General features: G+C 35.7%; 1 protein-coding gene across 4 annotated transcripts in view; it reads right to left on the bottom strand.

Moving 5' to 3' along the window:
- Positions 1–27,276, bottom strand: part of CNTN1 (contactin 1) — a 342,876-nt gene that overhangs the window by 126,165 nt on the left and 189,435 nt on the right. For all 4 annotated transcript variants that reach the window (XM_069489731.1, XM_069489734.1, XM_069489735.1 and 1 more), the window contains 4 exons: positions 16,980–17,112; positions 12,291–12,463; positions 10,078–10,173; positions 2,598–2,804 (listed from right to left, as the gene is read on the bottom strand). In XM_069489731.1, coding sequence (XP_069345832.1) covers positions 2,598–2,804; positions 10,078–10,173; positions 12,291–12,463; positions 16,980–17,112 — 609 coding nt within the window. The remainder of the gene's footprint in view (positions 1–2,597; positions 2,805–10,077; positions 10,174–12,290; positions 12,464–16,979; positions 17,113–27,276) is intronic.

The raw sequence follows: 27,276 nt of genomic DNA, 5'->3' as shown, positions 1-27,276 counted from the left end.
CACAGAGATGAAGGTAAAGAGAGAGCAAGTTCAAAAGTAGGAAAGAGAGAGGGAAAGAAGGAAAATGTTTATTCAAACAACACTGCACTCATCAAAATATTTTATTTCATTTATTTAGCATATCAATATTGAAAAATATGTAAATCTCTCAATCTTACAGGGGAAAAAAACAGGCTCAGAAAGGTAAAATACATTGTTTAGGATCACAGCATGAGTGTGTACTTTACACTGCATAATGCTAAGAAGACAAATAGATGCACAATAATTTGATATGTGAGCCAAAACAAAATAAGTACTCTGAAAGAGTGACTGCCAAAAAAGATAGTTAGAAGTATGTAAGTGCTACAGGAATCTCAGGCAAAGATGGCATTTGAATTAGACCAGTTCTGGTTGAGGAAATAGCATATTATGATAAAACTTCGGGAATGTGCAAAGAATTAAAAAAATAGGAAATCAAATGACATTGAAGTATATGTAGTTGAAGGTGAACTTGAAACCAGAATCTAAAAGTACTGAAAACATAATGTTAAATATTTTTAGACTAATTTCCTCAATGGGCAACTATCAGCAGGACTTGGTAAGAGAAGTAATAGGGACCTTACCTTGTTGGCGGTTTTAAAGGATAGAACATGGAGAGGAGAGATAGAGATCTAAAAATCTAAAGAGATCTAAATGAGGCTATTTCATTAATTCAGGCAAAACAGGTGAGGGCTGACACTAGGATATAGCCACAGTGAAAACAGAAAGGAAACAACAGATACAGATTGTATTTCAGAGGCAGAATCAACAGGACTGCTCCTTGGATCAATGTTTCTCAAGGTGTAGATCAAAGACCCAATTCATCAGAATCACCTGGGATGCTTGCTAAACTTGCAGATTCCTGGGTCATATCCCAGGCCTGCCAAGTCAGTATTTCTGGGTCCCCCATTTCCCCCAAAACTTCCTAGGTGCTTACCTACTAATTACGAACCATTTGATTAGCAGTCCTCTAGATCAAGGAAAGAAAGGAGTTGTTGATAAAAAACGCTACCTTGAGTTAGTGGAAATAAAATGGTGCTGCTAAATAAGCCAAAGAACACCCAAAGAGGAGGAGGTTTTGTGGGGAGATAACAACTGTGTTTGGAACACTTTGAGATTAATATCCTTGAGAGCCTTTTGGTCCAGGATACAGGTAGAATGAAGGTCTAAACACACAAAATTTGAAGTCATCTGCCTAGGGCTACTGTTGAAAATGTGTAAGTGGCTGGCAATATCTAGGGAAAGACTGGAAATAAATATAAGAAGGAAAACTGCCTGGTGAAGCATACTGTGTAGAATTTGTCGGAGAGGCAGACAGATGAGGAGTAGAAGAAATTAGGTAAAGAAGGGAAAGTTCATGAGCAGCAGAAGAGGCCATGTCCAAAGTTCAAACAAAATAAGGACTTAAAAGTGTTTTTTGGATTTAACAATTAGGGAGTTGTGATTATTCAAGATTGTTTGTATTGAATACAAAAGAATATACAGAGAGAATGAGGTGGGGTAGAAATTGAAGATACAGAAAAGAAAGGAAATAAACAATGTAGTGAAGTCTCTAACGGAATCAAATTGGTTGTGAACCAGAGCAACTGGAAGAATGAGCTTGAGCAGGAGGAGAAATATTTCTTCCACTGAGACAGGAAGGAAGGAAATAAATAGAAGCATTGAAATGTAAGTATATTTCTGGAGAAGAGTAAGAAAGAAAACAAGGGAATTTTTACATTATGGCACCTTTTTACTTTGTGAAGTAGGAGGTGAGAGTATCTCCTAAGATTAGGAGAAAAATGAGCCAGAAAATCATTTATTGACTACCAATTATGTGAGTGTTGCTTGCAAAGAGATGTAAAAATGGAATCTCGGTGAGACTATGGCATATTCCCCATTGTCACACTGTATTTACAGGTAGAGGCAGGAACAAAACCTAAGTCTGTCAGAAGCTTGAACTCACTGATAGTAATGTAGCAATAGGACTGGGATATAAACAACGTCCAGTAAGCAAATACATTGCCATATGATTCTCTTAAGCAGAAGTGCATTTTAGAAAGGGCGGTAGTCATGCAACATGGCACTGCTGTGGTAGCACCCTATGCTAATCACGTAGAGTAGAAAAGGCAATCTATTACTTACCTGTATCATGTAAATAGTTCCTTAAAAATATCAAAATAATCAACCTGACTTTTCTTTTTCTAATTCTGCAATAACTATCATTTGTTTTGAGCTAATCATTTGGCTTCTTCATGAACTTACTAAGTAGGGCTGACCATGAAACAAAAAGCAGATGTCAGGGATTCCTGTTGTAACCAACACACTAGCACCAGACCAATGAATCAGTCCCTCTCGTATTTCCTGAGCTAGAGGAACCTAACCCGAACTCAACCTTCTTATGGCAATTTATTAGATGAGTCTGCTCAACCCAAAAAGCTCTGCACCAAGCCTTTGGCCCCCTTCAAAGTGCATACCCTCTATATTGTCCTTCCTGAGAAGCCAGCTAGTCTTCCCACTGGCTGTTTCTTCTCATTGTTATAAATATACCACAAGCAGACAACCTTGCGAAAACTGGGCATAACAAACAAAATACTTACGTTCAGGTATTGGAATGAGTGGGATAAATTTGCTGAAGACACTCTTTGTAATAGAAGGACTGGAAACAAAGCAAGAATAATTGCCTTTGTCAGAAGACTCAACATTTGCAATGTAGAGATTGCCATTCGTCTGAGACACAAATCTTCGTTTATCCATTGTGATAAATACAGGAAATTCATTTAGAAGCCAGCGGTAGCTAAGATCATCTAGAAGAAAATATTGTCCACTAAATATTAAGCTCTTCTCAGAAAGCAAAGATTTTGTTTCCTAGTAACAAGCTATCACATGATCTAATAGAGGCTACTGTAGACCAAACATTAGGAGAAAGCCAAACAGTACAAATTTTCTAATAGCTGCCACATTTTGCATGAATATAATCATCATACTAAGTGGTCATATCTATTTATCTGTCTCTATTATATTATGAACTATTAATATTCTTGCTTCCATTTCATTGATGGGTTAAGTGAAACTTGAAGAGGTTACATAACTTGCTTAGAACTTCATGACAATTAAGTAGAATTGGGATTTTGAATCCAGGTCTAATAATTCCAAAGCCCATGATCATTCTACCCTACTGCATTTTATAAATAAAATCAAGATGACATATTGTACTGTGGCTTCATCTGTTTTTCTTTTTTGTACACCTATTTTAAATTATAGATTTAGAAATGAGCTTACATAACCTGTTGTGGTCACATTAAAAAGAGAAAATCACATAAACAAGGAAAAGCATGTTACCGATTTTCTTAAATATTAGGAAATGCATCATATGGCAACTCTCAACCACAGGAAATTACTTTGGCTAAACATACTAGTTAGTTAAACTAAAAATTGAATTTCCTCCTTAATTTGCTGCTTTTCCTATAGTTTTCTATTCTTATCTCCCCTCCCTGCTTTAATGAATGACTCCCTAGTAGTCATTCAACAAACACACAAGATGAAACTCTGGGCAAGGCATAACCCTAGGTCACAAAATGATGATTCCCTTTAAAATATCTTGACTATGTGAAGACAACTGCTACTCGCAGGAGTATAAGTGGGAATCTCCCTAGGTCAGGTTAGACAGGATTTTAGATTTAAGACGGTGGAAAGCTGAGATATAACAGCACTCAGGCTTCTTTTAAGGATGAAATAATCATGACAAACCACTATTTTGCTTCAGGGAACTCCATGTGACTAGTATAGCTGCCAAAGATGAGTGTGACGGAGCAATGTCTGAAACAAACTAGAAGAAATGCACTCTGTACAAGCCCTGTGTGATTGGCAACAATAATCTGGGCATTATATTTAGTTGAGCCATGTAATTTTCTACAACAATATACATCAGGAAAGACAGCAAAGATGATTATATTATTTTGGTTTTTAATTATATTATATTATATTTTGTAGAAGTAGTAGATATTCATTTTTTAAAAAAATAGAAAATACAGGTAAAGTTAAAAAGAGGCAGGAAATTAAATCACTATAATCAGCCTACAGCTCAGAGTTAGCATTAACATATGTCATTCTAGGCAATTATATCTGCGGATGATTGAATTATTTTAATTTGTTATCTTTATGCTGATTTAGGGTCACAGAATGATTAGGATAGGAAGAAATGTAGACGGCTGTTTGTATTTCTGAAATTATGGCTTCCTGGGATCGGGCAAGAAGTAAAGAAGTATGATATTCAGAAAGAAGTATTACTTAGTCTTTCATCAGAACTGATATTTACAGTACATGTTAAAGAAGATTGAACTGTTCTGATTCTGAAATAATTTTCCCCATTCTCAGTTAAAGTGAAAATAATTATTTTGTAGTGATTTCTAGTAACAATTAAATTCCAAAAAAGCCTAAAAAAACAAAAAAGTCAGGAAAGTTTTGTGAATTTCCTTAAAAAAAAAAAAAAGGAATTTTGTAACATACAATGTCTTAAAGATACCATCCACAAAAAACGTTCAGAATAGTCTGGATACTCAATGACTGTATGAATACAGAGATCTAGTTTTTAATTCTAGATATGACTTTTATCAGACTAATCAGTCACTCTATTACTTGGTTTCTCTAAAATTTAAGACATTTTTCTTTGTGCCGCTCATCAGAGATGTGTGAAGAAGAATAAGTGGTGATATTTTAACCTTTAAGGGATGAAAGCTAAGTCAGAGAAGTTGCTGTGGTAATGTTAGCATGAACATAAGTCTTGGACTATAGAGCAATTGGTCTGACTAATTTAATGCCCAATTTAGATCCTCCAATTTATTTATTTTACAACAACTGAGTACCTTCTGTGTGCCGCTAAACAAGACAGATATGGTCTTTGCCCTTGTGGGACTTGTAACATAACTAATTTAAATTTATCTAACAAATTTTAGCCTATCCATAAGGCTATTCACTAGGAAAAAAATAATAAACATAATATGTTAAAAGCTATCAAGTCATTACAACGAAGGTAGGAATTGCTCAACCTTTGCCATTTTTAAATGCGGGAGCCAAGGCCTGGCTAGTTAGGTTCAGTGACTTGCCTAAGGTCAGACAGCAACAGGGAGGCAGAACTCATGTTCTAACCTCCTTCCCCATCCCACCATCACCAAAATAAGCTGTGCCGTAACTGCAGTAATAGTCGTCCTGCCTCTCTAACTTAAGCATGGAATTTCATTTTGGCAACCAGGAGCTAATCTCTGACCCAGGTCTCTCAAGATAAAAAAGATTATCTTCTTCTTTGTGTCTTTCCTCTCCCCATGAAGATGACAAAATCAACCATCTTTGAAAAGGCCATCATCTCTTTTCCTCCCACTGTAGACTGGATTAAATAATAAATTACTATAAAATTAATTTTTCAGGAAGACTAAGTGCCAGCAGATGTTTAAGAAATGTTGCTTTTATCAATAGATATCTAAGACTCCTTCCCTTTGCCCCAGGAGAGTCTGGACCACACATATTACAGTATGAATTTGTTTTAGCCAACTACAGTACATTTGGCTAGTTTCATTGTTTTATTTTGAACTACGTCACTTATCAAACCTTACAAAATAATGTATCTTTCTCCTTGAAATACACTTTAAGTACGTTAGTGTGTCCTGGAGGAATAACTTGCAAACTTTTTTAGAAGACTTTCATGACTTTTTAAAAATTAATCTCAACAGAACAGCACTTACCTATATTGATAAAATCATCACAGCTTCTGATCAATGCTTTGACACTGTAAACTAGCAGTCCCCAACTTTTTTGGCACCAGGGACCAGTTTCATGGAAGACAATTTTTCCACAGACTGTTTGGGGGTGGTTTTAGGATGATTCAAGTGCATTACATTTATTATGCAGTTAAACCTCTCTGCTAATTATAATCTGTATTTGCAGCTGCTCCCCAGTGCTAGCATCACCAACTCAGCTCCACCTCAGATCATCAGGCATTAGATTCTCAAAAGAAGCATGCAACCTATAGCCCTTGCATGTGCAGTTTACAGTAGAGTTCGTGCTCCTATGAGAATCTAATGCTGCTGCTGATCTGACAGGAAATGGAGCTCAGGTGATGATGCCAGCAATGTGGAGCAGCAGTAAATACAAATGAAGCTTCACTTGCTCACCCGCCATTCACCTCCTGCTGTGCAGCCGGGTTCCTAACAGGCCACAGACCAGTACTAGTCCACGGCCCAGGGGTAGGGGACCACAGCAGTAAACTATATATTAAACACATTTAGAAAGAAATTTATGCCAAGTTTTATTGTGAGCTAATGTGTTCCCTATCCTGCTCTCCCATTCCTGTCTATTTTTATGCTGACCTTTTCAGTCTGTTGAGATTCATTTAGGATCATATTTAATATCCTGGGCTTTGTTTTTCTAAAGCATACCCCCATTTTATTATCCTTTTTAAATTCTTACATGTGCCTATTATTCGGTATTTTGTATTTTATCAATAGTACCCAAGCTTCAAATGATGGATTTTTTCCTTCACTCTCTTTCTTACAACATACGAAGATATGATTTATATTTTGTGAGAAGCAGTAAGTCAATGTTTGATGGTTATACTGACAAAATGTAGCTGAAAATAAAGCATTATGCTTTCATTTCTGAGAGTTCAAAAGTTTAAAAAGTCTTACACATTTATGAATTATTTATTACAATATAATAAAACAAAATCTAAATAAGTAAATTTACCTTTTCAAGAAACTTAACCCCTACACTCAATTTAATGGGAAAACTTACTCTTTCACTCTCTCACTCCCTCATTCCTCAGATATTTGTTAAGCACTTACTCTGTGCTATGTATGTATTAGGAAAGCAGTTGATATCAGATATTATTATAAAATTGACTAATCATTTGTACTGAAATGCATTTGTGATTACTCTTGATAAGTAAAGTAGTTCAGATCACAGTTATCCCCTTTGTGAGGAACTATAGAGCACCCAAATCTATGTACTAAGATGTATTTTATTTACTTTATTAATATTTTATTAATAATCCATGGAAACTACATAACCATGTTACTATTTTCAAATACATTATTAAACTCAAAGCTGATAACATGCTCTATGTAGTAGGTGGCACAAATTTTAAATGAGGAAATTAAGATGTAGACATGCCATAGTAATGACTGAATCCCAGATCACCAACTAGAGCAATAGGGCTTGACAACTATAGGGCTTGACAACTATAGGGCTTGACGACTGCAAATAATTGTATATGTAATGTTCTTAGAGATTGAGAGCCCAAAGACAGATTCCTTTGCATCCTAAAACCAATGAACTTCTAAGCTGCAAAGCATAAAACCTTGAGGTAACTGCATTAAGGAGGAAGGAGAGATATGGCACAGAGATAGTAAAATAGTACACATATACCCACATATTAATACATTATGATTTTGAACCAAATATCTGTGGTTGAAGGTGGCTTGTCTAATGTTTACAGATACCATATAGCTGCTAATAACATAAACTGACAGAAGGAGATGAGATATTCAGATTTTATTCTGTGATTAATGATGTTTCTTGGACTCTAACAATCAACTTAGTATTTGTATTTCCATGTGAATATATGTATTTTTGCTGGAATGAAGAGGGAGTTCACTCTTTTGGCTTAATGGACGTAAGCTTCTACTAACCTTGTTCTGGTCCACTGAATTCTTCACTCAGCACAGTGGTTGAGATGCCACAGAAATGGAAAGCAAGACTCATCTTAAAGATAAGTCCCTGGGCCCCTTCTTCCCATTTTCTAACTATTCTAATTTCCTAGGTAATCACAGGTGATCCCATGGCTTTGAAAATAATTTATATGATGATGACTCACAAATTGATATTTTCAGCTCAGACATCATCCCTGAGCTCCACATACACATATGACTGCCAATTTGACTTCCATCTGGAAGTTTAACAGATGCTTCATATTTAACATTTCCACACCTATTCCTTTAGCTGAAGTAATGGCGACTTCATTCTTTCAGATCGTGACAAAATCTTTGATTCCTCTATTTCCTCATAGACCTTATATAAAGTCAACCAGCAAGTACTCTTGGCTTCTCCTTCAAAATGTATTTAGAATTTAACCAAAACATATCTAGAGTTCTATATAGAATTTAATATATTCTGTTTTTTTTTTAATACATCTAGATTTATGTTCCCACCTCCATGGCCACCACTCTGGTCCACCAAATGCTGCCTAAATTATTGAAATACCTCCTAATTGACCTTCTGTTTCCACCTTTGCCCTCTTTAAGTCCTTTCTTAAAACTGTAGTCAGAGTCATCTTTTACAACTTAAGTCCTGTCACGTAGACTCCTCTGCTCAAAGCCCTCCAATGTAAATCTCACTCAAAGTATTTAATAAAAGCCAAAGTTATTGCTATGAATTAAAAGGTCTCCACAATATGGCTCTTGTACCTCTCTTGTTTCATTCTTACCACCCTCTGCCTTATTCATTCCATGGCAGCCACTCTGGCTCCTGTGGTCCTCCACGGTCCCACCCCAGACCTTTGATCTTACTGCCTCATCTGCCTGGCGTGTCCTTCTCTCAGGTACCAGTACTGTTGGCTCCTTCATTTCCTTCAGGTCTTTAAGTTTCCTTCTCAGTGATGCTCTTCCTAATAGTGCAACCATCTCCTCAACACTTGCCCTTCCCCCTGCCCTGCATTATTTTTTTCTCCCTAGCACTTATCTATCAATATCTAACATACTATGTCTTTTAACTATTTGTCTTTTATGTTGTCTGTCTCTCACAGTAGAAAGTCTTTAAGGGCTGGTAGCTTTTCCTGTTTTGCTCCACAAGGTATTTCTGTGGCATAAATAGAGCCTGTGGCATATCAAGTGCTCACAAGAGATTTGCTGAGTCAATGGGTGACGGAATGAAGTCCATCCAGTATTGAATATGGTCAAATGTAGTCATTGGTTATTTGTAGATATTACATTGTGGTAAATGCTATGAAAATGAGAGGGTTTTTTTTTTTCATAGTTTCAACAGTTCCTCAAGAAAAAGACTTCCCTCATTGAAAGGTTTTTAACAATGTTTTGAATTTTATATGTTCCTCCTATATTTATCAAGTAATCTTCTCCCTCTCATTATGGAGAAAATTACCAATATTTTATATATAAATAACCAGAACTATAAATAAATATAAGAATATATAATCTTCATAGCATATATATGTATAATTTTGTGCAAAATACATGTGTTTGTCTATGTATACACACACATTGGATTGATGTATCCCACACAAAATCATTTCTATAGCTTGTTATATTTCATTCTCTATGGAGATGTTTAAAGTCAAATTTATAACATAATGTTAGAACTATAGGAATACAAAATATATTTTTATTGTGAAGAGTGATATTCATATATTATCTCAATGAGATATTTGATAAATCAAACAAGTGAAAAATGGTGGAAGTACATGAAGTGTTTATCTTTTAATTAGCACTTGGGCAGCTTTTATCTTATCCATATCAAATTATGAAAACCACATATTCCAAGTTGAATCTCATGACAGATGACACTTAATTTAGCCCATTATTTGAACTGGACGATTATTCTTGCAGATTGGTGCTGCTGAAGAGATTAATAATTTATTACATCTTTATCCCTTTCTAATGTTTAGTTACAGTTCACAGTATTTTACAGAGGTTAAATTGTTAAGAAAATAATCAATTATACATCATTCCTTGGTACTTTTCTATTTCAGGAATAATTTCTAGAAAATCTATCATCATTTCCCTATATAATGGGAAATTTAAGGAGGACATAATCCACTACATATATGTTTATAAACTGAAATGATTAGAGATCCTTGGAATTAGGGCTAAGTGATTAATGAGCCAATATAGGAAGCCTCTATTACCACTAGTAAGTGGTATAAGATCATGCAAATATTGAGTCTCATTTAATTAATAATGAGCCATGATAATTAGGCTAATAAGATAATTAATAATATGGAATTATTACTAGGAAAATGGAAATTTTCCCATTGTATTCTATAGATATTTATAGTCACAGAAGTACTAAGTTTACCTGGAAAATGGTAGGGAGGGTCACAGAGAAGCACCATTCCTTTCCCTTCTTTTACTCTGACCTCAGGACGTTCCTCAGGTGGGAAAGGATCAAGATCTAATTACAAAAGAAAAAAAAGAAAACATTCACTCTCTGGTCAATAGAAAGAGAGACAGTCATTAAATTTTATCTTTCAGCAACTCACTCACTTTTGAGATATATTAAATAGTACCTCTCAGTTGGTTTGGTGACACCTATGAAAGTCAACTCCTCCTTTTTACTCGCCGGAATTTGTGCACACTATTGAAAAGTTCTGTATGAGCTCAAAGGCAACACATATTGGTTGCAGCTTGCATAAGAATTTTGACAACCCTGAAGATTATAAATAGCCTAAAGCCTTTTGTTTCAGATTTAGAGAGAGTCTTAGTAAGAGTATCTGGAAATATAATGAAATCAGATAAAACCAGAGATCTACGAAAGAAAGTAAGTTAAGAGGAGGAACAGACTTATTTGAAGGGTATTTCTCTTCCCGAGGAAGGACCTAGATATCAAGAAAGGACGAGGGTAAAAGGCAGGAACCTAGTTTGGGAACATGAAAGTGACCAATCTCTTGCTCCTTTTCAAATTCCGGGTTTGCCTCAGTTCTAATTTCCTTTACTCTTTTCTTTGTATTTGGAACTCACATTTGGCTTGATTCCTTGGTACTCTTTTGATTCTTCATGTTTTACTGAAATTCACTCTGTTTCAGTCCACCTTGACTCCTGTTTTTTATCTATGATCAGTACCCAAATTATAACATCTAATTTTTACCGTTTTCAATATACTATATACCTCCGAAAACCCATCAATTCTAATTGTTCCCTTTTTGCAGAGGATCCTTCAAATCTACATCTCTAGTCCTGACGTCTCACTCAAATGCCATCCCTAACCTCAACTGCTTACTTGACATTTCAACTTAGGTAACTTAATGTCACCATAACCTCTACATGTGAAACAATCATTTAATGCTTTCATGCTTGAAATTGGTTTTTCTTGCTCCCATTTCATGTTTAATGAGAGCAGAATGTTTCTGCCCTTTAACTAGACTTTGCTTGAAAAAATATTTAGGATCTTCTTTCCTTCAGGGCAATGCAACCTGTTAATTCTTTTCTCATGGTTAGTATATATTATTTACATTTCCACTTTCACTGCACTAATTTAATTTTACTGCTCTTTCTGATCCTGTCTCCCTCCCTCCTGATAATCACTAACATGTAGGACTTATTACAAAATCATTTTCATCCTGTAATCCATTTTACAAAAGACTTACATGCTGACTTATAAAATCATGTCCGAAGACCATCTGGTCCAACTCATCTCCCAATGCACAATTTTCTTTCAGAACAACCTCTAACTTTAACTTAGCACAGTGTGTCTCAAAATGTTTTTCATTACTGGCCCCAATAGAAAGAAATTTTTCATTTAGATTTAAAATAAATAATTAAATTAATTAAAATACAATTTAATTTGTTTCTACTAGGAGAAATTAAATACTAAGGAATAAGATATTGTCAGGTAGGGTTGATCTTTTATGCTGTAATACCTAAGATATTTTCTTCCCCTAAGAACCAATTTTCACCCCCTTGAGGGTGATATTGGCCCCCATGGAGACTGCATGGCTTACCACTCCACTGGTGCTTGTTTTTAGAGATTCATTCAAAATCCTCAGACCATGGCCTTCATTTATTTTACAACATTATCTTTCACTATTTCAAATGCATTCATAAAACCCGCATGACACTTTGCTCTCTTTGCCACACAATCTTGAAGACCCACATCATCTGATGCCTTCCTCTCACTATCTTTTCTTCTTTTTTCTCTTCTTGCTGAACTCTTACAGTGACATTTATTAGTATCTATTTTGAAGTTCACAACAGAATCCCTGTATATTAACTTAAAACTTTCACATATGTATGACTTGTCTTACTACCAACAGTCACAACCTGTGTGTGGGGAGCAAACATGTCTTCTTTAACATCCCACACAGTGAGCACTCTTGTTAAAATGATAAGGCATGTTTCCATTTTCACTGGGAGAAGTAAAAGGATTTTAATAAAAGAAAAAATCCAAAATCCAAGAGAGTTGACCATCACAGACTCTTTCTAGTTTATGTAGATTTTTATCAATAATTAAAACATCCAATTTTTACTTCACCTAAATACACTTGCCCATTTTTCTAAGTTACAGTTACTCACATCCAAAGCTCAGGGTTGCTTCAGTGCTTCTGACCATCCCGTAGTTATTTGATGCTAAACAGTAGTATATTCCAGCATCTTTCTGTTTGTCAGGGTTGTTGATAACCAGGTTTCCTCCTACCATGCTGTATCGATCACTTGTCAGATCAATATCCCCATTATTCATTCTCCATCTATGAGAAAAAAATATAAATGTCATAGCAAAGGTCATGTCATGAGGCCTAGAAATTATACTGGGCTAACACAGTTCTAAAATAATTTGGGTATAGCTCCATGTGAAGTCAAATGATTAATATCCAAAACATACAGAGAACTCCTAACACTCAAAAACAGCAATAAAAGGCCAGGTGTGGTGGCTCACACCTGTAATCTTAGCACTCTGGGAGGCTGAGGCAGGTGGATTGTTTGAGGTCAGGAGTTTGAGATCAGCCTGAGCAAGAATGAGACCCAACTCTACTAAAAATAGAAAAACATTAGCTGGACAACTAAAAAAAATATATAGAAAAAAATTAGCCGGGCATGGTGGCGCATGCCTGTAGTCCCAGCTACTCAGGAGGCTGAAGCAGAAGGATTTCTTGAGCCCAGGAGTTTGAGGTTGCTGTGAGCTAGGCTAACACCACAGCACTCTAGCCTGGGCAACAGAGTGAGATCTGTCTCAAAAAACAAAACAAAAGAAAACAAAACAAAAACAGCAACAAAAATAAAACAACCAATTCAAAAAATGGGCAAAGGACTTGAATAGACATTTCTCCAAAGAAGATATACAAATTGCCAATAAGCTCGTGGAAATATACTCAACGTCACTAATCATTAGGGAAATGCAAATCAAAACTACAGTGAGAGGCCACTTCATTCCCACTAGGATGAGTACTATAAAATAAATCATAAAATAGGTGTTGGTGAAAGTATGGAGAAATTGGAACCCTCAGACACTGTTGGTGGGGATGTAAAATGGTATAGTTGCTGTAGAAAGCAGTATGGTGGTTCCTCAAAAAATCAAAAATAGAATTACTGTATGATCCAGCCATTCTACTTCTGTGTATATACCCCGAAGAATTGAAATCAGGGTATCAAAGATGCTCTTGTACTCCCATGTTCATAGCAGCATTATTCAAAATAGCCAAAATGTGGAAGCAGCCCCCAGATAAACAGATTAGCAAAAGGTGGTATATACTTAAAATGGAATATTATTTAGCCTTATAAAGAAAGGAGATTTCTGACATATGCTGTAGCATGGCTTAACCTTGAAGACATTATGCTATGTGAAATAAACCAGTTACAAAAGGACCAAAAAACAAAAAAAGTATATGATTCAGGGTGAGATTTCTTCATTCCCTATAATTCCAAGTCTCTGGGATCATGATTTATAATTTATCTCAGGTACAGACAGGCGAATATTAAAGTGAATGATATATTTCCTCTTTATTTCATGAGACATGCCAAGTGACAAATAACTTTGTTGAGTTTTGCTTCATAAATTGATTTCCTAGTATACATACATGGCTTATAATTGATAACTACCTCTGCACTACTTAGATTCATGCATATACAGATATGTTGTATAAAATACTACAAGCACTTCTCTACCAGAAATAAAATATAAAGTATCAATATCTGATTCAATATATCAATAATTTTCCATAAAGTGAACCGAAATCAAGGTTCTGCTCAGAAATGGCATATGCTGACCACTAGAGGTCGATCACACAATGTGAAAATGATAAAAGTCAGTTGGGTCTTTAGATTCCAAGCCATGAATATACAAGTAAAACCAGATTTTCCTCAGCCTAGAGTTAGTGGTCACTTGTGTGTTTTCTTATTATTCAGGGATTATTTTTGGTAAAGGGTTTTTTTTTCCCCACCACATAATCTCATAACAATGTAGGTGAGAAGTGTTGCAGATAATCAGATTGTTAATTGGTGGGGATTGTGTTATACATAAATCCACTAGAAACAGGGATCTAACTGTTGTGCTAAGATGATAAAAAGAATGCATGTAGAAAATGGTTCTCAATTAAGATCACCCCCTGTGTGACTTTATAATCATTCTCCATCAGGGTTCAACCTCTAATGTTCCATGTCCTCAGGAATGCCGTAAGACAGGAGCCGTGTTCAAGTAGTTCAAGTCCTGTCCTGTGGCCACATCACTGGCACATCACACTGGCACATTTCCGATTAGGGTAAGAATGATGCCAAAAAGTCCTAATCATTTTAGAATATCTATTATTAAATCAAAGTTACTGGAACATTTTTAGTTTTAATTTTTTACAGTATAGGAGGTAATTCAAAAGCAAGCATAGAAACCATGCTTTTGTATTTTTTAAACCTAGCCAATTCCAACCCAGTGAAATAAGTCCACCCTTCCCCCAGCCTGATGGCAATATTGTCCCTGCCTGAACCATCCAGCATCAAGTTGCTTAGCACTTGTCAAGGCAGTGGTTTTCCTTGTCGGGCAGTTCCAATTGTTGAGATTTTTTTCCCATGTTATGTTGACTCCAAAATTTTGTTTATTACCTTAACTTCCTCCCCCTGGATCTGATTCTGCCTATGATATCATATAAGGATTACGTTTTGCTGTGTTTGGGTAAATTCACTGGCCTATTTTTAGAAACATACATTATTGTTCCAATCCTTTTTATACTGCTTTAAATCCAGTTTTTATTGTAGTGTTCATTTCTTTGGGCATGAGGTAAGATAATGAAAGCCCCACTGATGATAAGTGGGAGGTAGGGTTTCCTGTTGTACCCCTCAGGGTGTTGCCATGAATATCGCATTATCACAGAACATGCTACAAATATAAAACTTCTGTGTGAATCACAAATTGCATGATTACCAAGGTTAATATGGTTTGTATTGAATATTAAGTAAATTTTAAAAACTTTAAGAGTTCTTTTCCATCAGAGTAGCTACATCATGAGCCGAATTTTTTCCTTTCCTTTTTTTTTTTTTTCCTGTCAAATGCAGGCTGTCTTTATCACAAGATTAAACCTCTACCTGTCTTCTCCAGCTCTCTACATTAATTTATGAATAGTCAAGCCAAACTCAAACTGGGAATTTCAGCACTGATGCCACCTATGAGAGGGAGTGTGTGATGTATTTGCCAAGCAAAGCTTTGCTTCTTACTGTCCCTGTGAGGTGGGGAGACAGAGAGCAGCAAGACACATAGCACTTTCCATGCTTTGCAAACACTATCCGGGAACAACCTCTCTGGTTTGTTGCCTCCATTCCAGCCTAGAGGCTGATTAGCTGAGGTCTCATGTATGAATGTCAAGGACAGAGTGTCACAGAACAAGCATCATTGAAATAGCTTTTGAGATTTTATCAATCTATATAGATAGATAAATACTGAAAAAATTATATACTTCTTTGGAAGTTATAAAACTTGTGTTTCTGTCTGGATCTTTGATTTACTATCTTTTGATTAAGATAATTTACTTATTAGGACTCAGCTTTTTCTCCTGTAAAATTATCTTGGATTAGATCTCCTCTACAGATCCTATTAGCTATACTATTCCATGTCTGTGCTGCACAGGCTCTCAGTATATATGGCTTAAGGGTGGAAATAAGTCTAGCCCATCAAATACTTTCAGAACAAATATGTTATATATATTTAATAAAATACCTACTTATGTTGCACTCCCATGCATGAAGTTGAAACAATAAAAATAATTTCAAAGGGGTGGTGATTTTGTATCTAAAGTCATATTTTATTTTAAGAATAACTTTGTAATTATAGCCAGAGGCAAGAGAAAATTAGTACACTTAGAATTAAATGGCGGGAAGGGGATATTCTCTTTGATAACAACTTTCTATAATAATAGAAAGTTATTTTCCTATCCAGGAAAAAAAAAAACAGCCTACTATTAAAATTAACATTGTTGAGTGACAGTCTTCAATTAAGTCAGGTGACATCAACACAGTAGAGTCCCTAATTTCTCCATCAATCACTTGCTTTGTCTTCGAGGAACCATTTCACAGGTGAAATTCTAATGCATTGGCATGTGGCTAATTTTTAAATCTTAAGTCTTTGCATCAGAATAGAAACTGTTAGTATACTTTTCTGAACCATTCGAAGCAGGAAAACCTCTTGTTGCTTTTAATAAAGTTATTTTTGATAACATAACTATGTAACCCAGAAAAACAGAAATAAACTTATTTATATAGATTATGCAATAGGTAGAAATATTTAAGAAATTTTCTGTGTTGTCTGGAATATAGATTTGAGATTATTGGGAAAAGTGGTGTTTTCTAGAATTATGTATGCAAACTCTTCAAATGTAGTTAACATAGAAATTCATCTATATCTGTAGTTAGGAGTTATCTGGGCCAATGTGTACAAAAACACTTTATCCTCAAATTGTATATATTTAAATTATACAAGATGTTTATATAACCATTTGCATGCTTAAAGGCATGATCTCCATTAGACAATCTGTAAGTGAATAATGTCAAATGCCACTAGCATTATCTGTGCAGAAAATAGTAAGTGAATAATTTGCATATATTTAAGCAAACCTGCTATCTATTTTGGGCTATCTTTTTTTAACAGCTTGATAATATTTTTGTTCATGTCGATAGAATTTGTAGAATGCTGTATATTATATCTTTATCAGTACAGGGTCATAGATGCTGATCTGTGATCATTAGCCTGACGCTCCATTCTCAGAAAAGAACAGTGAGGTACGTTACTTGTAAACGGGAAAAGGGCTGGCTCGTGCCCTACAGTTTAGTGAAACTTTTCCTTCCAGTGATTCCTCTGGATAAATGGTGTTTATTGGCTGCTCTTCAAAAATTGGTCCAAATCCTTTGTCTTCCTCGGAAACTACAAGAAAAATAAAATTATTTTACATTGTGCCATTTTATAAGTTAAAAAAATGGAAATATCAAAAAAGCTATTAATATTTGAAAAAAATGTCAGAAACACAGAATCTCCATTTTAATTCAAAACAAAGATACTTGCCCGAAGAAAACAGTCAGATTTTTTCATTCAAAATTCTTTTCAGCCCATGTCCCATCATTTCTCCAAGTGTACCCTGTTGCCACGCTCAATTACTAATAGCTCCTCAAACAAGCCATGCTTTCATGCCCCTGAGCCTTTGCAATATGCTTGTCATCTTTCTAGAATCATCATCCTACTTTTTTCCTCTTATCAAAATTTGCATGATCCTTTATGACCTAGCCATACATAGAGTTAGTTCCATCAGGAAGCCAAAACCTCTCACCCCTCCTGGCTTTCATTGGTCCTCTTTTGTGTTCCTGTAGTTCCCTGTACAGGTCACAGTACTTATCACGCCTGCTGTCATTCTTGAGGCAACTTTCTGTGCTGCTAGATTACAAATGCTTGAGGACAGGTGGCTATGTCTTTCATCTCTGTACACCAGTCTCCTAGCTTGCTGTCTAGCTGTCTGGAAGACAATAGGAGCTGAATGATTTTTGAACAAGAGAATAGATAAATAGATAAGTTACTAGAAGTTCTGGGGAAATGGATCTCTTTCCTGGGGTCAGTTTTTATTTATATTTTTCCAAACATGTGACCAGCACTGGTACTCAGCAACATCTACATCAATGAATAAATTACACGGATATGGGACCTGACCAACTGGTTTAAAATTTATCACAAATGTAGCCGCACCAGGAAGCAGTTGTTATTGATGCTCTATCCTCTTTGGAATGGAAGAGTAACACCTCACAACAGGAGGAAGAAAATCACTCACGTGTCACCAATGTGGCAGCATTTACAGAGCACAGCTAGGAGCCATATGCCCCAAATGAATTAATAATGATGTGTGTGGCCAGAAAGGAAGAATATTCTTACATGAATGTCTTTGCCCAACCAAAGCTGTGATTCACTCCTCCAGTTTAAGAGTTTAAGGCAAATGGCATACAGACATTTTATCTTCTCTAACATCACATTTGAAGATGAGAGTTTTGTTCCACCTACCTTTAGAAACAACAATTTCATTATGTCATTTAAATCTTGCCACCATTTATCAGTGGGCCTTTGGACAAATTATTTAATCTCTCTAAGCCTCAATATCATCGTTTATATAATGAGGATAATAAAAAAATCTACCTTATAAGATTATTGTCAGAATTATTTTGAGACAATGCATGGGAAGATTCTAGTATACTTGGCTTATAGTCAGCAATCAATTAATGCTGATTTTGCAAACATTCTCAAGAATTTGCCAATCCTTTCAAAATTTAATTTATATTACATATGTATATCAACTCTTAGACTAATCATGAAGCTTCTAAAAGCCAGAAGGCAAGTTTTACTCACTCTGGTTGCTCTGGTGCTATTAGCATTGTGTTGTTTGGAACAGTCGGTATATATTTGTTGTATAATAAAATTCTTAAGTTTGCTTCTCCCACAGTAGGATGCATTAATTTCTCTACACTAACCCAAAATGTTTCAAAGGGGGCTGCTGCATTCTTAGGTAGAATTTGCTGAAATTGCTATTCAAGAATTTATAAACCTCAATCACATTCTATAACCACCATCCCATTTCAGATAGCACATAAACTAACTGCTGGATGGGAATCAGAACAAGCAGAGGAACTGACATTAAGCTCTGGCAACGCCCTTTGCCAGCTGTTGCTTTATGCAAGTCATTGTTTCACATGGCTTATATGTTTAGAAAAGAAAGGAATAGGAGCGTATGTCTTAAAGACCTCATAACCTACCACAACCATAAGTAACATCAAAACTATGAGGTGTTCACAGAAGCTCTCTGCTAATGATTTTGAAAATCTTGCTCTGGGCTGTCTCTAGTTCCATATCTTTCTTGAGGTTATGAAAATGGATACAATGTCTTCTGCTTCACCTTTAATAATTTACTGATGATGCTTGATATTTCTGACCTTTCAGGATGCAACAGTACACCAGGGAAAAATGAGAAATGAATCCCAAATCCCTGATGAGTAAAGACGTTCATTTTGTGTGTAGGGTCTGGATTTTCCAATCTCTGAAAGAAATGGCCTTGTGCTTATCTATGATAAAACTCATATGCTATTTTTCTTCCCACTTGAACAACTTTATGAGCTTTTCCTTGAGTCTCTCCCAATTGCACAGTTTTTCTGACTAGAGCAATTTAATAACTCCTGACATATAAGATCCTATTGTTTCTTTCCAATTCATATAAACACTTAAAAAGACAAGAGAGAAGTGCACTTTTATCAGTATATTTAGATTCTCTTCTTGAAGGCAAGATGACTTCTATTCCCATTCTACCCCTTAATAAATACTCATTTTAGTGAGAATTATTTCAAACAATTTTGAAATCTAAAAATATAAATATTTAGAAAACTAAAAATAAATACTGTTTAGAGGAGTTTTAAAGCCCATTAATATCATCTAATTACATTGTATTTATGTGACAAGCCTAATGATGTCAATATTATTATTGTAAATGGACAAGATCATCGGATTTAAGGAGAAATGGATGTATGATGCTATTATGCTCATACTTTAAACAGAAGACCACTGATCTGCACTGGATTGGATCTTGAGTTTCCATTTCCTACAACAGTATTATCTTAAGAATTTCAGATGACCACCTTGGCGGCTACAGTTTGATGCACTATAGGTGTTAGCTGTCCTTAGTTCAGTCAATGACTTGATTCTGACCTCGAGTACTGCAATGAGTTTTTAGACACAACAGAAAAAGCATGATCCATGCAAGAAAAAAAAATGGATCAGTTGGATTTTATAAAAATCAAAAACTGCTGCTCTGTGAAAGACACTGTGAGGAGAATCTCAGGTCTTCAGGGTTAAAGGGTTTCCCTTTGGACTTTCACCAACTTGTATTCCACAAGCAGCAAATTGGAGAGACTTTTAACTAACTAAATATCTGTCTCATTTAATAATGGGGAATATAGTAGTAATTACATATGACTTCATAAAGTTTTAACTCATCTCAAGAGGTACAGAGTTGCATTAGTAAAGAACCATTACATGATTGTATTTTCTGTGTGGAAATAAGACAGTCCTGGCCTGGCTGGTGTCTGCATCTATAGTGCCCTTTAGTAGTACCATGAGAGGGAAGGTCTTAATCCAAAATTCTCAATTTAATTTATAATTTAATTAGCTTCCTTGAAAGAACTATTTTTAATCTCTTTGAAGTAAGGTGAGTTATGTTCATTCAGAATTGCTTTGATTATTTAAAGTACTACATGGTGCCCCCAAATACAATAAAGACAGATTCACATAAGCATATATCTATATAGAGATCAGTTAGTAGATTTTCATATTTTAATTAAAGGAATAGTCTTAAATATTTCTTTTGATAATGTGTCTTTTGATTTCAAGTATATACTTTTAAGATGCCAGTTAGTCAGCTGAAGATATATTTTAAGGAGTTTTTGCATCTTGACCACATATATTTAAAAAGAAGCTTAACGTTTTCTAGAAAAGGTGCCATCAATGGAAATTCCCTTTGAAAATAATGGAATGGCACATGCTAATAATTATGAGGCTATACTTATTGGGATATATTAAGGTTATATATGTGGGATAGGCAATCCCTCAAAGGGTGTATGTAAAGATTAAGCAATTTGGGGGTAAATTTTTATAGTCCAAACTGGATAATATTTTTCTTCTCAATGGCAATACTTTTCACAAATTATATGCACATATTCCCCAATATTCCATTTACATCTGACCTTTATAGGAACAGACAATGCAATCGTTGGGGGATAAAAACAATGCACTAATCTCCAACAAAATATTGACATTATTTTTCACATTGAGAAAATATTACATTTAAGATATTTCCTTTTGCCTATTTCCTAGTTCAAAAAGCAGAATAAGACATTGTTTATACCACATTAGTGTTTCTGTTAAGTATTGTAACTAATATGTTGCTTGTTTCTCTAAAATTTTCAAGCCTAAATAAAATAATGTATTCCATTTGGTGGTTTAGCAATTACTATATACATTTTTATTTTAGGAACATACTTGTGCCCTTGAAAGAAAAATTATTCAAGACAAGCATTTGCATTTCATTGCCATGTTCAGCATGAATATGAACCTGGTAACATCCTTGAAGACAGTATCTGAGTTCATTGCCCTGTTAGCTCAACCAGGTGTTTGGATCCAGAGAAAAAATTTTCAGGGATGATAGAACACAAGGCTCAGCAAGGGGTCCACTAACGCAAGCAATATATTCTCAGCCTACAGAAAATATCACCATCTATTGCTTTTTTTCTACAGCCATGGAAACACTTAGATGAAAAGTTTTGATGCCTTGAAGTATTTTGGGTTAAAAGTCACGAGAAACCAGAAACAGAGAGGGATTATGTTTTATTAAAAAACTAACAGGATTTTTAAATACATTCCTTTTTTCTTATTGGATATATTTGTCTTAAAAGGAGCATAGAGTTATAGATGACTTCTCAAGCTAACTGAAGATTTAACACTTCACGTCATTGTTTCTTTTGATCTTTTTTTTTTTTTTTTTGAGACAGAGTCTCACTCTGTCGCTCAGGCTACAGTGCTGTGGTGTCAGCCTAGCTCATAGCAACCTCAAACTCCTGGGCTCAAGCAATCCCCCTGCCTCAGCCACCTAAGTAGCTGAGACTGCAGGCATGTACCACCACACCCGGCTAATTTTTTCTATTTTTAGTTGCCCAGCTAATTTTTTCTATTTTTAGTAGTGACAGGGTCTCATTCTTGCTCAGGCTGGTCTTGAACCCCTGACCTCCTCCTGCCTCGGCCTTCCAGAGTGCTAGGATTATAGGCTTGAGCCACTGCGCCCGGCCTGAATGCAAATTCATTTATTTTCTACCATATATGTGACTATCATAAATCTATTACAGAAGTACATTTCTTAAATTTGATCCAAAATATTAACAAGATAGAAATAAATCATGCATGAATATTTGCTGTCATACTTACCAATGTGAATGACAGCCCACTCTTTTTTGGTTTTTTTGGTTTTTGATGTTTTTTTTTGAGATAGAGTCTCACTCTGTTGCCTAGGCCAGAGTGCTGTGATGTCAGCCTAGCTCATAGCAACTTCAAACTACTGGGCTCAAGCGATCCTCCTGCCTCAGCCTCCTGAATAGCTGAGATCACAGGTGTGCACCACTATGCCCGGCTAATTTTTTCTGTTTTAGTAGAGATGGGGTCTCGATCTTGCTCAGGCTGGTCTCGAACCCCTGACCTCAAGTGATCTTCCCCCCCTCAACCTCCCAGAGTGCTAGATTACAAGCGTGAGCCACTGCACCCAGCCCACCGTACTGTTTTTTATAGCACCATTTTCAGTTCCACAATTAATGTAATCAGTCAGTTGTATGATCTAAAATGAAATTACTTCACCTCTCCCTATGTGTAGTCTGCAATAATCTTGCTATTCTATTTCTCAAAATTGAAAGTAAAATTATAATTTGTACTTGAGACCTTTTTTATTCATTTTATATCCATTTTGAAACAAATTCCATTTCTCATTCTGTAATATGTCATCTCAATCTATTAGTTATTAAACATAATTTTACATAACTATGTTGTAAGAAAAGTCTCAGGAAAAAATCTATTAGAAAAAAATTATAGCAATAAAATTTGAGGAGAGCTCAGTATTGGAATTTTTGCAGTATTTATACTATTACAATGCTTATGGGATGGGGAGTGGTGCAAACTCTCTTGAAATAGAATAAATTCTCTGAATGAGGTGATATTTAAATTGTCTCAAAGCAGAATTTTTCCAGACACACACCTTCCTGTCTTCACTGCAAACCATTCCCTGCTGATAAAGTTTAGGCTTTGAATACTCTGGAGCCCCGATCCTTTAGGCCATGGATAATAGGGACATTGTAGTAATTTGCCATAACTAAAAATACAAAGTAAGGAGCTGGTCTCAAAAATGTGCAGAAATCCAGTTATTAGAATGAAGAGTAGAGTCAGGTTAGAAGAAAGGTTAAGTGGACTAAATACTCTTTTGCTTGGCTTTGCCTGCCAAGGGGACCCTGTCACATCTCTTGATAGCAACCACTTCCTTGACCTGTGGTCACCTCTGAAGCATCTAGACCCTTTTAGATATAACTGACCAGGCATTTCCCCCACACCTACCTCATGTCTCACTACATCCTAACACACAGCCTGATCCTACTGGTGGGCCTACTTCTAGGACCCAACCTGTCTCAGGATACCTCCAGTTTATTTTGATTAATGAGGCTACGAGTGACCATAGCACAAAATAGTGATATAACATTGAATGCTATAATACGTCCATCATATTTAGAGATAGAAAAATGTTGTGAAAGTAAGTTTAGTAACTGATATAAGTCTAATTGAAAAAACATCCTGGAAATTTTGGTGCAAGTACTGTAAAGACATGTGAAATTCTCTATCTGCCCTCCCTACAGCCAACCAATGAAGATAATTTTTTTCCAATATTAGCTTTTGATATGATAGAGTCATATCATAACTCTAAATGTACAAAGTATAATTTATAGATATTTCATATTCTAATTCTTATAAAATAAATATTATACTGCTGTTTTATTTCTTCCCTTTAAACTTTTTTCTCACTGAATTCCAAAGGAATTAAAGAGATATTTCTTTTCATTTTAGGTAGCCTGGGTGGAACTTGGTCCTGAAATAGCTGAAGGTTGTTTTTTTCTTTTTCTTTCTGAAAATAAAGTAAAAGAAGACCATGGATGAAAAAAGCATCTAAAATAAATATTTACTCTCAAATGATTTAGTTATTAATTAAATATCTAAACATTACAGGCTGACTATGTGCAACTTAGCTATATTCATTCTCTTATCTCAATAGGATATAATATTGATTTCACAAAATCTAAAAAAATTAAAAAGGAAGATATTTTTAAAAAACACAGGGAAGAGTGGAGTTGGTTTTGAAGATGTTTTAATAAGCCTTGGTACACTTTATTTTTCAAATTAAAACTGTTTTAATCCACTTATTTAAAAACCAGTCATCTAGGCTACTAATACTGCTATAAAATAATAGTTAAAAAAAACACTACTAACATTATAGGTCGGGTGCAGTGGCTCACACCTGTAATCCTAGCACTCTGGGAGGCCAAGGCAGGAGGATTGCTTGAGCCCAGGCATTTGAGACCAGCCTTAGCAAGAAACCCTGTCTCTACTAAAAATAGAAAAATTAGCTGGGCGTCATGGCACATTCCTGTAGTCTCAGCTACTCAGGAGGCTGAGGCAGGAGGATCGCTTGAGCCCAGGAGTTTGAGGTTACAGTGAGCTATGCACTCTACCTGGCCACTGCACTCTACCTGGGGTGACAGAGCAAGACTCTGTCTCAAACAACAACAACAAACTATTATATATGCAGGATAATATATTGGATAGAACTTTTTCACTTGTGAGAAAAATCTCAATTTCAACTCATCTAAGTAATGCAGCAGCCATTGTTGGTTGACTACCCAGTGCCTTTTCTCCCCTTTACTCTCACAGGACTCAGAAGTTAAGGCTGACTTGCATTAATTCCATTACTCTTGCCAATGATGGGCTTGATGGTACATGGATGACCCAACTCTGGACATGCAAACCTGGGAAAGATCCCCTTGTTTTTAAAGGGAGATAGGTAAAAGAAAAAAGAAACCCACCCTCTTCCTCTATAAGACATTGTTATGTCTATATGTGGCACCTAGAACTGCAGCACTGCTGCCAACAGGTCAAGTAGGAAGCCTGGGAGCTGATCATTGGATTAACAATGTATATGACGTTGGTGACACGGACAAGGCAGTTTTGGCTGAGAAGTGGTGGGAAAGCTTGACTGCAGTAAATTCAAAGGAGAGCATCGACCAAGGAATGGAAAAGAGCAAGTATAAGCTTTTAAAGTAACATTTGCTGAAAAGAAGAAGAAATAAATGGAATATTGGCTACAGGATTTGAGGTCAACAGAGGAATTATTTTTTTAAATGAGAGAAATTACAGAATGCTTATAAATTGATAGCAATAATCCAGCAGAGAGGGAAAAATTGACAGTGAGGAGAAAGAGGGGACAATTGCAGTAAAAATGGACTTAAATGGGCCAGAGGGGATTGGACCTAGCGTACAAGTGCAGGGTTTGGTATGGTGAGATCATGTATGAAATAGGCAGGAACAGTATTTGAGCACAGATGTAGGAGGTGAGCAGATGTGGTTGGGTGAGCTTGTTGCACTCTCTTCTGATCATTGCTAATTTCTGTGTGTAATAGGGAGCAAAGTTGTCAACTGAAAGTATAATAAGAATGAGCAAGAATTTGTTGGGGATTTGAGGAGAGAGGAGCCACTACAACATGACCTAGGAAAGACAAAATGAATACCCTGGGGAAGTGGAGTGTGTTTGCTGGGCAGTCTCACCTATCCACTTGAAGTTAGTAGTCGTGAATTTAAATTCAGCATAGAGGCCTTTTGGGATACTTTGTTTTGTTTTGTTTGTTTGCTTGCTTGCTTGGTTTAGTTTGGTTGTTTTTTTTTCTTTTTTTCCTTAGTGACTATCAGCTGGGTGGTCAAATGTGCTTTGGAGCATCTGGATATTTCATAACTCTTCTCTGCTCTTAGAGTCACAATACTTTCTACTTAAGGTAATGCATGCTGTGAATTATATTTTGTCTCCCTCTTCACCTCCCACCAAAAAAACAAAGATTGTTGAAGTCCTCACTCCCAGTACATCAGAATGTGACCTTACCTGGAAATACGGTCTTTACAAAGGTAATCAAGTTAAAATGAGGTCATTACGTAGGCCCTAATTCAACATGACTAGTATCCTTATGAAAAGGGGAAATTTGGACATAAAGACAGACATGCATGGAGGACAGACGACGTGAAGAGGCACAAGGAGAACACCATGTGAAGTTGGAGGCAGACACTGGAATTCTGCCATGAACCAAGGGAACATCTGGGGCTACCAGAAGCTGGAAGAGGCAAGGAACAAGCCTTCCCCTACGGGTTTTAGAGGGAGCATGGCCCTGCCCACACCTTGATTTTGAACTTCTAGCCTCCAGAACTGAGAGACAATAAAGTTCTGTTTTGTAAACCACCCACTTTTTGATACTTTATTATGGCAATCCTAGGAAACTAACACACATATTCTATGTACTATGTAAGTAGTATGAATACTTACTAAAGTTTATAACAAACAATTGAACTTTAATGTACCAGTTTTTCCAAACTTATTTGACAGTGAAGTCCTTTTTAATGTAATTGCTACCAAAATCCTGCAGAACAAGTTTTTTTGGAATATTTGGGGAAATACAGGCAAAATATAGCCCAGATTTTCCTCACTTTCCCCACCTCTGCACTTTTATTTGTGGTACTTCCTCTAATTAGAATTAGTTCCACTTCTAACATTTAAAATACTTCAAGTTTCCCTTATCTACTACTTCCATCATTAAATATGCCTTAATTCCTTAAATAATTCTTTTAAAGCACCATAATGTTTCTTATAAAACTGTTAGCTACTTACTTATCTTATTCCCTACTGTATGATCAGGTTCTTGAAGTCACAGAACATATCTCACTGCTCTTTATATATCTTACAAGTAGGGATTTCCAACTCACAAGGTGGAAACAGAAATCACATAGGTGGAATTTGGGCTAAAAAATTCCTTTCATTTAATCCTATAAGTGGAAGTTCTTCTCACCCTGTCTGACGTGGATATCCTTGATTTGGCATGTAAGTTGCAGTATTAGTTGCTCAGTGATTCTTGCTGATTTTTCATTCTCCTACCATTATGCAATGGCTTTTATAAGTTACCAGTGTTACTATGTCCATCAAGCACCTACTATACTAGTTACTATGCTAGTTATAATTGCATTCATCTTTTAGTCCTCACAACAATCCTGTGATTTTTACATATTGGAAAGTTGAGGCTCATAGAAGCCATACAATTTATACAAGATCACAAGGTGAGCTGATGAGTACACCAGGCTGAAGGTACAAATCCAGACTAGTCTTATTCTAGACTCTGTACTTTTTCCAGTATAACATTATTGGTTTTATTTCTGCAGGAAATGTTCAGT

The sequence above is a fragment of the Eulemur rufifrons genome, chromosome 16 (genome assembly GCF_041146395.1).
Source record: "Eulemur rufifrons isolate Redbay chromosome 16, OSU_ERuf_1, whole genome shotgun sequence".
Lineage (NCBI taxonomy): Eukaryota > Metazoa > Chordata > Mammalia > Primates > Lemuridae > Eulemur > Eulemur rufifrons.
This window is presented reverse-complemented; position numbering and strand designations above follow the sequence as displayed.